The 14,458-nt window shown below is 39.1% G+C and overlaps 1 protein-coding gene across 1 annotated transcript in view; it reads left to right on the top strand.

Moving 5' to 3' along the window:
• Nucleotides 1–13,609, top strand: part of LOC109843484 (sodium/hydrogen exchanger 4-like) — a 55,738-nt gene extending 42,129 nt beyond the window's left edge. The window contains exons 11-14 of the mRNA XM_020412422.1: nt 4,890–5,031; nt 5,131–5,193; nt 5,316–5,399; nt 13,148–13,609. Of these exons, the coding sequence (XP_020268011.1) occupies nt 4,890–5,031; nt 5,131–5,193; nt 5,316–5,399; nt 13,148–13,402 (544 nt within the window). The 3' untranslated portion in view covers nt 13,403–13,609. The remainder of the gene's footprint in view (nt 1–4,889; nt 5,032–5,130; nt 5,194–5,315; nt 5,400–13,147) is intronic.

Here is a 14,458-nt window from a genome sequence, read left to right as displayed (position 1 = left end):
AGTGATTTTGGAAGTGGATGGATTTAAAAATAAATTGGTGTAAAACTTTGGGTTTATAGGAAAAACCTTTTCTTGGGAAGTGGATGAGTTTAGAAATAAATGAATTTAAAACTTTGAATTTATAAGCGAAGTAGTGAACTTATAGATAAATGGGTAAAACTTTGGACTTATAGGCAAAACTCCGATCATAGTTCACGAAACCGCGGTGTTAGTGTGAAAAAAGTCCAAAAAGGTGATGGTTTAAGCATTTTATTTAAAATACATCATTTATCTAACCACTTAGAACAAAATTAAAAGGTTACAACAAAGTGTAACAACTTACACTTTATAAGTGTGATTTTGGAAGTGAATGGGTCTAAAAATGCATGGGGCTAAATCTTTGACTTCATAAGCAAAAATTTCACCTTTTTCGTGTGGGAAATGATGAATTTAAAAATTAATAGGGGTAAGACTTTAAGTTTATATGCAAAAGATTAGTGTTGTGAAGGGTGCCTCCCATTAACTTTAGTGTATAGAATGTAATTAATTCGAGTATTTTGTGCCTAAGTGTGATTTTAGAAGTGGGTGAATTTAAAAAATAGGGATAATTTTGGGTTTATAGGCCAAAAACTTTCTTTAATTTATATACTTTACTAGGACTTTCACTGTAGCATCTATCATGGTTAGCTATAGGAAAGTATAGTGCACATGAATGTGTTCAAAATAAGGGAAATTTTACATTAAAAGGTGATGACAAAAGGGGGGAAGGCACTGGTCAAGGAGAAAAGATGTCACTAGCAGGTCTTTTATTTTTGTTTAGAAGTGGTTGGTTGTTGTTTGGGTGGTTCTGATAGTTTTTGGGACAGTTTGGGGGATTGATGTAGCACGATCTATCAAGTTCTAGGAAAAGTGATTAAACAAACTAATATGCAAAGCAAATGCAAACTCACACTAAAATTGTAGCGAAAAATAATTTTAAATATCAAACTATAATAAACTAACAACTAATAGTAATAAATGATGAAAAACTACAGCAAATAAGGACTACGTTCGCGATAAACCTGAGATGTGAAATGTCGAGCACAGTCCACAAATCCTAATTGAGTACCCAGCGTTTGAGTCGAATTCATATTAGCTAATAAAATGGTCGCTTCAATATAAGATCAGGATGTAACAGTTTTAATTAACCACGATATAAGCAATCTGATTAAATGGGAATAAGTAGAAATAAGGGCTTAGATCTATAGTTCTTTGTCGCTGTGGAATTCTGCACGGATCAGATCTGTGAAGGAGAGGTTGCAACGTTGAGAATGCTTAATACTGTTCACGGGTACTGATCACTGGAGGCTTAAAAGGCACAAGTGGAATCAGTCCGGAAATCTTTTTTTGATCAATAATTCTCATTCAAAATTTACTCCCTATTACGTAAAAGTTCCTCCCTTTTATAGAGATTCAAATAAACAAAAAATAACTCAAATCTAAAAACATATAAATGCTTATCTCTAAACAAATCAAATCTTATCTAAAAACGTGTAAATGCTTATCTCTAAACAAATCAAATCTAAACAATCTCAATTCTATCAATAACCTTATTTTTATCCTAACAATAACCAAGTAAAATCTGAATTAGCATAAACTGAATAAAATCTGATGATATCTCAATGAGATCTACGATGCCAAGTCCCTCTAGAGTAGAATCGGGTATATTGATCCCTATCAGCGATCGTGAGTTCTGTTACATGGTAGCACCGACGAGACGGCATGAGGCTAGATAGTTGCGAAACTTAGAAGCACAAAGGGTCTTGCTGCTGCTACATAACAGAGGTGGGGCTGCTGTAGTGTTGGTTGCTGGAATCAAATAAAAGAGAAGAGAAGAAATGAGCCGTTAAGGGATAGGGATAGGATTTAGCCTCACATCAATATGCAAATTACGTGCATTCCAGTGGATTTTCTTTGTAAAATAAATTTAAACTCTATTAAAATCTGAAAATCATGAAGTACTTATGGACTAAAAACTCAAATTCAAATTTCAAGTCAAGTAACTTATCTTAATTTGAAAGGTTTTATCTATATTAGCCCCTTAAATTATCACTATTTTGATATTAGTACCCCAAATCTTCATATTTTGGTCGTAGTCCCCCAAATCGCATTAGTTTGTTGATATTAGTCCATGTGGTTAGGTGGTGTTATAAATGAAGGGGAATATTCCGCTAAGTTTAACTTTTTACTAGAAAGGACAATTGTACTTCTCAGATCCAATATCCAAATTCACTTATATGTTAAACTTAAACACAATAAGATCCTTAAACCTGAACCTGTTTCACATCTTTCTTTCTCCAACGGTCCATTTAACCCAACTCTCTTCTTTTCTGGCCAAAATACTCCAACCTCTCAACCCACATCCCCTTTTCCATCCTAACCTCCTCTCTCTTTTTCTCTAACCGTGAACTCCTCTCTCCTCTCCTTCCTCCTCCCTCTTTCTCCCTCTCAACCTCTCCCCCAACTAACTCGACCTCCTCGTCTTCAAATCCTTTCTTATCGACCCAACCTCTTCTCTCTCCTCATGGACCTAATGTTCTGATGACCACTGCAGTTGAGATTTGTAACTGGAAGAGAGAAGGAAATAACAGTTTAGTTGGGGATATAGAATGAAGGTGGGCATTTTGGTAAATTGTCAGTCATGGTTTGTCTTAGCCTAACCATGGTTGAGGGTTTTGAACGGAAATAGTAAAATAGAAGGACTAATATAAACATACTAATGCAATTTAGGGAACTAATATCAAAATATAGAGATTTGGGGAATTAATATCGAAATAGTGATGACATAAGGAACTAATATCGAAAAGCCTTAAATTCAAATAGAACTACGAGCCGTAAATTCAAATTTCAAATCTGATAGCTCATTGTAAATTCAAATATTATATTTAATCCTAAATTCAAATCATATATCTAATCCTATATTCAAATAATACATTTAATCCTAAATAATCAAATTCCAATCTAATTCAAAATCGAATATTTTCTTCTGAACTCATTTCTCCAATGCTAAACAAATATGTAACTTCAATTCCCCAAAGTTGTCAACAGATTTAAGCAAATGACTCATGACCCACGTAAATGTACTAGAGCATGGGGGAAAACGAATTGCATTACCATCCATTAGAGGTCATCCATTGTTCTAAAATATGTCTTCAATTTGTCACGCCTTGAGCCCACAAGCATGTTGGCTCGATGTAAACCTTAGGACCCACTAAGTGTAATATGTGGTTTGGCTCAATCCACTGCGAAAATTGACTAGTTAATGTTCAACTTGATTCTCAAGACCCATCATTTAAACCCTCTTAAACTCTCATCAATTTTCGGAAGTGGGACTATTAATGGGGTATCACAATCTCTCCATTAATACGCAACATCAGCATGACAATCCGCACATTCCAGTACCGTCGCTAGGCGATATGGACCTAGAGGTGGCTCCTACGAGCTCTAGAGGTGGCTCCCACTATGCTCATGTGATGTAGCAATTAGTTCTGCATAGCATTTAGCTCCATACTTTCGGCTGACTAATTGCTCTGATACCATTTGTCACGCCCCAAGATGCGAGTCCATTAGCGTAATGTTGACCTTGGGACCCACTTAGTGCAACACGGGGTTTGGCTGATATAGTATTTAGTCCTGCATAGCATTTAGCTCCACACTTTCGGCTGATTAATTGCTCAGATACCATTTGTCACGCCCCAAGATGCGAGTCCATTGGCGTAATGTAGACCTTAGGACCCACTTAGTGCAACACGAGGTTTGGATTAATCCACAAAAAAAATTTGACTAGTTAATGTTGCACTCGACTCTTAAGACCCATCATTAAACCCTCTTAAACTTTATAAAGTTTTCAATGTGGGACTATTAGTAGGGTATCACACAATTCATCTCCCAGCCTCATCCAAATTCGATTGTAGCTACATCTGATATAAATCTTTGTGAAAGTGACATTGGTGACTCATTCTCAATGTTTTTCAAACAAAATCAAGAGAGTTTTTTCCAAGAGAGTTTTTTCCAACAAGGGAAGAATTGAGCAAAAGTATCCAATTTCAGTCTTAACAAGATGCAAAATTTTGGGTCAACTTGGAATGTGAATCTGTGTTGGGTACAAACCCAAGAGTAACACACAAAATGTATAGCAGATTAAGTAACTTTTGGTGTTTTAATCTTTGGCTAGATATTTCTAGAGGAAGTTATGGGGAAAATACTAGAAGGTACTCAGATGGGAAGAAGTTTATCAGTTTGGTTTCTGTAGCTCTTGCACTTTTAGATGTGTCATCATGATTCAAAAGTCGATGTATGGAATCTTCTCATTCTTGTTTGGTTTGTCTTATTTTCTATGCTTGGTTTCTTCACCTTAGCATGTTTATAAATCAATAAATTTATAGTAGTAATAACAAGACTACAGCTTTGAAACTACTCCATCGCTACTACACCCAAAGATTGTGGCGACCTTGATGAGTGATCAATTTTGATGGAAATCCAAGTGAAAGGACCCACACTTTTGTGTGTCGTAGTAGTTTGAAAAGTGTAGTTTAGTTACAATTGTCCATACATTTATGAAGTACACAATTTTTAGGAAGTGCTTTCTGCTTTCTTCTTTCACTTGTGTATCTCTTTGGTGGATTTCATCAAGTAATGAGTTTCTTACAGTGTTGACTGTCTTCTCGAATACTTTTTCCTGGTGACATATCTCTGTAGAGTGATGACTAAATTACCCCCAAAAAGTCGCATAAGCAAGGGCTTTGTTTTCTCAAATTTATATTTTTCCTCTCCTCTCCAATATAATTCATTTTTTACTTTAATATTTCTGTAATTATTAATTAGTCATTGGTGTTGTTTATCTATCTGACGAGTTTTTGTTGCCATGGAAGATTGAGTACAATACTAGGCATCAACTGTATCATCATTTTTCTGGTTTTGTTGGGTCGCGCTGTATTTGTGTTTCCTCTCTCCATTCTATCCAACTTTCTCAGCTCAAATGTTGAAGCTGCTCCGGTTACATTCAAACACCAGGTAGCATTTTCTCTTTTTGTAATAAAGTCAATGTTAGTGATTACACACTCAATTTCTTATCTAGTAGAAATTATTTATTTATTTAATTTCACATAAAAGGTTATAATTTGGTGGGCTGGTCTCATGAGGGGAGCTGTTTCGATTGCGCTGGCATTCAATCAGGTACCAAGCATAGCTGCATACAATAGAAGTGGTGCTAACGATGTGATTTCCCAGCATTATATTCTTTTTGGCAATAAATATGCAAATTAACTTCCGTATATTTACTTTTTATCCTTCTACAGTTCACATTCTCTGGTGTTACAATGGATCCTGTTCATGCAACAATGGTCACCAGTACTGTTGCTGTTGTGCTTTTTACCACAATGGTAAGGTTGCAAAGTCATGTCATGCATATTTGTGGATGTTCTTTGGGCATTTGCATTTTTATGAATAGCATCATTGAATATTTTGATACATTTGGCACTTGCAATTGGTTAATTCAGTTTCCTACTGCAGATTCATTTTCTATTCCCTTTTTATTGATTTTCTTAGTATTAGTAGACCTTTTATGAGCTTTAAATTTAAATGCAGTGTCATACTTTCATGTGTCTATGTGGGTGTTCTTTTTAAATTTGTATTTGTGTTCACCATTGAATATTTTGGTACATTTGTCTCTTAGTTTTGATGTTGTGGTTTATTGTCTACTGCAATTTTATATAGCATATCTTTTTGCTCTTCCGTCTTTTGATTGTTTTATCCAGTAGAATTTTTAACGAGCTTGAAATGCAAGATCAGAAAGGTCATTTTCTCTCTCCTCCAAATGGCTTTCCAGGAAGCTCCTTTCCCCCACCCTTCTTCTTTTTTTATACGAGGGAAACCTTGGTGAGGCACGAGGATCCCAGACCGAAGCCTGAGTTCAATCCCTGAACCCTACCAAGTAAACCCTGAGTGTGTGGGTCCCACCTTTCATTGCCACACTCCAGATTAGGCAGATGGAATTGAACCGAGGACCTGAGGGGTGTTGGCAGTATTACCACCGCGTCCCTTGAAGCAGTGGGTGGGAAGCTCCTCTTACCTCAGGATAAAAGATCTTAGGATCTGCAGGACAAAAGACCTTTAGTTCTTCTCTCTGCATCCATGAGGCAGGGAGGTCTTTATTAATAGATGGACTCTTTGATTGTCCTTTCACATTTTGGTTTTTTTTCATAATCTTTGGTCCCTTTCTACTTCTTGGTGAAGATGTCTTCTTGTAGTAGATGTACTCTTTGAAACTACCTTCTTTGCTCTTTGGAAAGGTCTTATTACCGTCTCTAGTTCTTGCCTCCTTTGTGAGGTCTGCTTAATAGATGAACTCTTTGGTCCTTTCATCCCTCTTTGGGAGGGTCTTACAGACTGTTTGGCCCATTCTTTATTCTTTGATGAGAACATCTTCTTTATAGATGAGCTCTATTGTCTTCCCTCCACTATTTGAGGTCTTCTTTTCCAGGACTTATAAGTTGGCGATGAAAAAGAAAAATCTTAGACCTGTAGTTTTTTCCCAAAAAGCTTGAGGCGTCTAAGTCTTGGAAGAATGAGAAATCCTATACCTGAAGGTCTCCGTTCGAAAGCTTTGAAAGCACCCTAGCTGCGAGGTCAACCACCGGTGTCATTGATATCCCGTCCATAATGCGGTAACGAGATAAAAGCCTTGACATGGGACAGCCAAATAGACCCATAGTTGCTAGTAATTTGCCCTTGTCAATACGAAGTGTATCATAAACACTTCATTCATTGATCTGATCGGCCTCGTTGTTGGTCATAGTCTGCGTGCTATGAAGGTGAAGTGTGGGTATAAGATGACAAACATGTGTATCTTCCTGGCAAGTTTTTTCCTGAATTCATTGCTAGTTGGGGGGATACTTATGGCTCTAGGCGCAAAACCTTCTGCAAATTGCATATGGGAGCTATTTCGACCATCAGATGTGATCCAACTACTCACAAAAGCGTTATCAGTTAGGCCCAAGTCAAGTCGTTAAAAGACTGTCTGTTTGCCTTAGGGCCACAGTTCCTATTGAACTCTTCACCAATGTACCTTCGCCCAGGTCTTAGGTCAACTAGGATGCTTTTCTGGGCATCTTAACTGGATCACGTCCATAGAAGGTCTCAGTCCAACATAAATTCCTGATAACAGCGAAGCACGAAAACTTACCTGAGTTGCGAGCACGAGAGGATATTGTTGCGCGCAACGGAAATTTCAGCAGCACTTCGGCAGCACAACAAGAGAATCAGGTCACAATAGGAATTTCTGTTTCACCAAGGAAACAAGAACCTTAAGCAAAATATCTCAACCAAGTGGCATATCAGCTCTTCGTCTCATCAGTTCTAAGACTGACTTGTCGAGGGAACCTAAATAAACTATTACAAATCACACAAATAGTGAGACAACCAATTTTATGTGGTTCGGCAAATTACCTACGTCCACAGGGAGAGGATGAGGAGATTCCACTAAATCAAGGAGAGTACAAAGAGTTGCAATCTCACAAAACTCACAAACTAACCATCAATCAAAGCTCTCAACTTGCTCACAATATCTCTCTCTCACAATGCTCAAAAGTCTCTCTAATTTCTGATTACAACTCTCCTCTATTTTGATGATTGATTCTATCTCTCACAATGCTCAAAAGTCTCTCTAATTTCTGATTACAACTCTCCTCTATTTTGATGATTGATTCTAATCTCCATATATATAGAAAAACTAAAAAATTTCTGATTACAACTCTCCTCTATTTTGATGATTGATTCTAATCTCCATATATATAGAAAAACTAAAATCAAAACAGACTAGGAGTCCTAAAATCAAAAACAAAACAAGTTAGGAATCCTAATAACCTCATGTTACCAAAATAGATTAGGAATCCTAATAACCTCATGTTACAAAAATAGATTAGGAATACTGCTATCCAACAATTCTCCACCTCGGCGAATTATTCCCAAAACTGAGCCGATACCAACATGAGCATTAATACGTCGTCTCACCAAATTCGGTTGCACCAATGTGATTGCCTACGTACCCCCTCTCCCAAGGGATCAAGTCGTCCGTAGTTCATCCAAATGGCCGTCAATGGTCTCAACAATCACGAATGTGCAACAAGTTTTGATAATGATCAAACTTGTTGCTCGGAACCACCTTAGTGAGCATATCCGTCGAATTATCCTTCGTGTAGACCTTCACAATCTCCATATCGCCATCTTCAAGAACATCACGAACGAAATGATAACGAATGTCAATGTGTTTCGTCCTCGCATGAAAAACCTGATACTTCGCCAAATAGATAGCACTCATGCTATCACAATGAATGATGACGGACCGTTGCGATATACCAAGTTCTTCCAAAAGTCCTTGAAGCCAAATAGCCTCCTTCACAGCCTCTGTAATCGTTATATATTCTGCCTCTGTCATAGACAAAGCCACCGTCGACTGTAAGGTACATCTCCAACACACCGGCGTACGGGTTAAAGTAAACACATACTCCGTCGTAGACCGGCGTTTATCCAAATCCCCGGTATAATCCGAATCAATATAGCCAATGCATGACTGCCCACCTGTAGTGTCCCTCTCATAAACCAAACCATTGAGCGTACCTCGAATGTACCTCAAAATCCATCTCACGGCGTCCCAATGACTCACTCTTGGATCGTGCATATATCTCGAAACCATGCTCACCGCCTGTGATAAGTCCGACCTCATACATACCATCGCATATATCAAGCTCCCAACCGCGCTCGCATATGGAGTCTTAAACATCAACTCTCTATCTTCAACTGTCTTTGGTGAAAGATCAGCTGAAAGCTTCAAATGGGCTCCCAATGGTATATTAACTGGCTTCGTATCCATGCTAACATGAAATCGTTGTAGAACCTTCTTCAAATAAGCCACATGTATCAAACAAATTCTACCTTTCTTCTTGTCTCTGCCGATCTTCATCCTTAAAATACGCTTCGTCTCACCCAAATCCTTCATCTCAAACTCCTTTGAAAGTTGTGTCTTCAACTCATCAATAGCAGATCTGAAAATAGAGGAAACCAACATGTCATCGACAGAAAGTAATAAATAGATGTACACACCTCCTTTTAACTTGCAAAAATATACGTAAGGATCAAACTGGCTCTAAGTGTACGAATGACCAATCATAAAACCATCGAATCGCCTATACCACTGTCGAGGAGACTGTTTCAAACCGTATAGCGATTTCTTCAATCTGTAAACCAATTTTTCTTTCTCTGCAGCTCGGAATCTCAATGGCTGAGTCATATATATTTCTTCATCAAGATCGCCATGAAGAAATATCGTCTTCACGTCCAACTGATCTAACTCCAAACCATACGCTGTGCTACCAAAGCTAGCAAAATCCGAATCGAATAATGCTTTACCACCGGAGAGAAAACCTCATTATAATCTATTCATTCCTCCTGTGCATAGCCCTTCGCAACCAACCTAACCTTGAACCTCGATAGAGTGCCCTCAATGCCCTCCTTCTTCGTGTATACCCACTTGTAACCAATTGCCTTCTGCCCCTTTGGAAGCTCAACAAGCTCCCACATATCATTCTTGTGAAGAGACTCCATCTCCTCCTGCATAGCTACCTGTCACGAATCAGTCTCCGAACTCTGCTCAGTCTCGTTGAATGTAGTAGGCATCATCTCATCGATACTCTCCATCGAAAATGCATACGCAGCTATGTCGGCATATAGTGTTGGCAACCGTATGTCTCTCATCTGTCTCCGAACCGTAATAGAATCCTGAACCTGAACCGTCGGTCCCTGATCCTGCACATCAGTACCCGTATCCTCCGTGTCACCATCGTGCTCGCCTGGCGTCACCTCAGTCGGCACTCTAATGGATACTGTACCATCTGGACAATGTGGAGTTGCATCGATCTTCACCACCTGCGATATCTCCTCTGTCGGGTCGCTCTCTACCTTATGAGAGCTGAGAAGCTTCAAGATAGAGCCTCATCGAACGTGACGTCTCTACTCAGCATAATCTTCCTATCAACTAGATCCCATAGCTTGTATCCCTTGACACCACGTTTGAATCCTACAAATATGGTCTTTCTAACTCGATGTTTTAATTTATCTGTTCTCATATGATAAAATGCAGGACACCCGAATATCTTAAGCTGGTCATAGTCATGTGCTGGCTCTCCCGATCACATCTCCATAGGGGTCTTCCCCTCAATCGTAGATGAAGGAAGCCTATTAATAAGGTGGCTCGCATATGTAAGTGTCTCAGCCCAAAAGATCTTCTCCAAACCACTCTGCGACAATAAACATCGGACCTTCTCCAGCAAAGACCGATTTAGCCTCTCTGCCACCCCATTCTGCTACGGTGTATGACTAACCGTGAAGTACCTTTCTATGTCCTCGTCTCGACATAGCTGCAGAAAGGGGTCTGAAGTATGTTCACCACCGTTGTCAGATCGCAACATCTTAATATTTCTCCCAGTCTGTAGTTCTAATCTCTTCTTCCACTCCACAAATAAATCTAGGACTTCACTCTTCTTCGTCATGGTGTACGCCCAACATCCTCTAGAATAGTCATCAACGAACGTGACGAACCAATATCGACCACCAATTGATACAGTCTTGATGGGACCCCAAACATCTATGTGCACGTAGTCCAGAATGCCCCTCGTCCTATGAATGGTCGTCCCGAACTTCACCTTCGTCTTCTTGCCAAGAACACAGTGCTCACAGAATTCCACTTTACCACTCTTGGCTTCCTTCAATACCCCCTACTTGCACAAAGCCTGTAGTGACTTCTCTCTTTTGTGCCCTAACCTGTAGTGCCAAAGTCTACTCATGTCCGTCTCTGAAATAGCCGAAGCAACTTGACCAATCTCGGTGCTCCCCTTCAGATAATACAAGTTTCGACTACGGACTCTCTTCATCACCACTAAAGATCCCTTAGTAATATTTGATACAGCGTCCTCAAAAGTCACATTGAATCCCTTCGCCTCCAAAGCTCTAACTGAAATAAGATTCTTCTTCAGCTGAGGAACGAACTACTTCATCGTGCATCCGGATCCTCACAGTACATATCCCACAAATGCCACATGACTAATCATTTCCCATGACTATAACTCCCCCCATCGAGCTTCTCAAAAGATGCAAACCAATCTCACCTAGGGGTCACATGATAGATAGCGTCGAAATCAAGCATCTAATCTGATGCATCCAAGTGGTTCACCTCCGGAGTAATCAGTAGAGAAAAGTTCGAATCATCGGAATCATCGTCTTTCACAATATTCACCTCATTGGCCTTTGGGCCCTTTTTCTTGTCGTTATCCTTCTCCTTAAGTTTCGGGCAGTCTCTCTTCTAATGTCCCTGCTCCTTGCAGAATGCACATTGGTTCTTTACTAATTGGTGGCGGCTTCTTGACTTTGACCTTCCTCTATTACCACCTTTCGGATATGGGCTTTTACCTCTCGTCGACAAGGCCTCGCCTGAAGTACTAGCACGGGAAGTCTCCTTTTCCTTCCTCCTCAAATCATAATTCGTCAATATATTAGTAACTTCACTATAGCTGATAGAAGATCTTCCGTTCAACAAAGTGAGCACAAATGTGTCATATTCCTCATCCGATAAGGAGCCCAATAAAATAATAGTCTTGTACTCATCCAAAATCTTTTCATCAACATTCGTCAAGTCCGACAATAACTTAGTGTAGCTGTTCACATGAGCCGCTAGCAAGGTGCCTCTGGACATCTGGAATCTGAATAACCTACGCAGTAAATACAACATGTTCTCAACACTCTTCGTAAGGTACTTATTGTTGAGAATTTCCTATATCTTCATCGCAGACGTTACTCCAATCACATCATACTTCAGCTCCTATTCCAAACAAGACCTGATCACCCCACAAGCGTTCCTATTCATCTTTTCTCATATCGCCTCTTCATATTTTTGTGGTCTTTCGTGGACCATGATGGTCTCCTCCAAGTTCTGAGCATTGAGCGTATCCTGTACGTCGCTCATCCACAAAACAAAGTTAATTTTACCGTCATATTTTACCATACTAATTTTGGTATTCTGAAAACCAACTTGAACTGTACTCGCCATCGACTTGCTGCTTTCATCTTCTTCTCCCATTACAAACTAACTCCAAGTTGTAGAGAAAGAACCAAACTTTGATAGAAATTAAGAATTACCCAACTGAACCCTAAATCGGATTCTAAATAGATCTCCTGTTCACACGAGGAAAACGAAATCTCCAACAGTAACTCCTAATGCTATCTCCACCGAAGCCTAGAACTCTAAGAACCAAGCTTCACACAAGAATCTTCCTCCACCTAATTCCAAAACCCTAGATCTGAAATATGGGCTCTGATACCACTTGTTACGCGCAGCGAAAATTTCGGCAGCACTTCTGCAGCACAACAAGAAAATCAGGTCGCAATAGGAATTCTTGTTTCACCAAGGAAACAAGAACCTTAAGCAAAATATCTCAACCAAGTGGGATATCAGCTCTTCCTCTCATCAGTTCTAGGATTGATTTGTCGAGGGAACCTAAATAAACTATTACAAATTACACAAATAGCAAGACAGCTAATTTTACATGGTTCGGCAAATTGCCTACGTCCACGGGGAGAGGATGGGGAGATTCCACTAAATCAAGGAGAGTACAAAGTGTTACAATCTCACAAAACTCACAAACTAACCCTCAACCAAAGCTTTCAACTTGCTCATAATATCTCTCTCTCACAATGCTCAAAAGTCTCTCTAATCTCTGATTACAACTCTCCTCTATTTTGATGATTGATTCTAATCTTCATATATATAGAAAAACTAAAACCAAAACAGACTAGGAATCCTAAAACCAAAAACAAAACAAATTAGGAATCCTAATAACCTCATGTTACCAAAATAGATTAGGAATCCTAATAACCTCATGTTACCAAAATAGATTAGGAATCCTAATAACCTCATGTTACCAAAATAGATTAGGAATATTGCTATCCAACAGATATTAATATTGTACCAAGTGTTCAAGTGTTATTTATAGTATGTTATATGCTATGTAACTTTTCTCATGTAGTATCATTACCTATCTTATTTTCAATGAATACTAATTTCCTGCTGCATTTGTTTCAGGTGTTCGGTATGCTGACAAAACCACTTGTAAGAAATGTAATTCCCCGACATGCACGTGCACATGACACTAACCTTTCCAAGGAAAAAGATATCACCCTCCCTCTTCTCCCCATCGACGATGCTGGTGCTTCTAGCTTTCAGCAAGCGAAGAGAAGCCTAACGATGCTGCTGGAGAGGCCAGCACACACCATTCATGCTTACTGGAGGAAGTTTGATGACACCTACATGAGACCAGTTTTTGGTGGACCTACTTAGCTCCTAAAACTTAATAATAAAATTTTGTAATCTGATGGTGCATCAAAGTGTGTTGTTTTCGTCAATGTTCATATTAGACTTGATCTTTTCGAGAATGCTTTATAATAATAATCACCAGAAAGCTGGTGTATAGATGAGATGTACAGTCATGTAATTTATGCCTACAGGATTTATTTGCTTAGACTTGCCAGCCTGTAACAGTTTTTTTCTGGCGCCTTTGCTTATGTTAAAGTAAGAGAGAGAGAATCTTGGGTAAATTTTCCTTGAATTGAATATTGAGTATGCACATATATTTATACAAGTAGAGGAGTGTGAGGTTTGTTCTCCCAAGCAATGTGGGACTAAAACCCACTACAATACACTATTATCAACAGCCCCCTTCAAACTCATGTTGGATCAAACAAAGTGAGTTTGCGTACAAGAAACTGGAACCAATGAACAGGTAAGGCATTTGTAAAGAAATCTGCAAGCTCGTCAGCGGATGAAACATGAGGAAGTAGAATTGTCTTGTCCTTGATAACTTGGTGACAGACAAAATGAGTAACCAGATGAAGAAGGCAAAGGAGCTGGCCCCCAAATATCAGAATGTACTAAATCAAATAAGGAAGTGGATACATATGTACTCATTCTAAATGGTAAAACAGTGAATTTTGCCAATTTGCAACTAGTACATGACTCAATACTAGAACTAGATGATACAGAACCAAGTACTCCAGACTGAATAAGACTCTCCAGCCTTTTATTAGACACATGACCAAGTCGTCTATGCCATATATTGGCAGGAAGCGAGGGAGAGGGGTTTGACGAACGAAGAGAAACAACAAGAGAACGTGGACGTATGGACTCTGGAAGGTGAAGATATTCCAGAAAATACAGTTTGTGCCTCCTACGACCCGCCCCAACCGTCTTGCCCGTCTGTGGATCCTGCACAATACAAATATCAGAAGAAAATGAGACAAACAAGCCCGCCATGCATAAAGAGCTAATAGAAATTAAATTCAAGCACAACTGAGGAGCCACATAGACGGGACCAAGTGTTAGACGACCAGATGGATC

The sequence above is a fragment of the Asparagus officinalis genome, chromosome 5, assembly GCF_001876935.1.
Source record: "Asparagus officinalis chromosome 5, Aspof.V1, whole genome shotgun sequence".
NCBI classification, from domain to species: domain Eukaryota; kingdom Viridiplantae; phylum Streptophyta; class Magnoliopsida; order Asparagales; family Asparagaceae; genus Asparagus; species Asparagus officinalis.
This window is presented reverse-complemented; position numbering and strand designations above follow the sequence as displayed.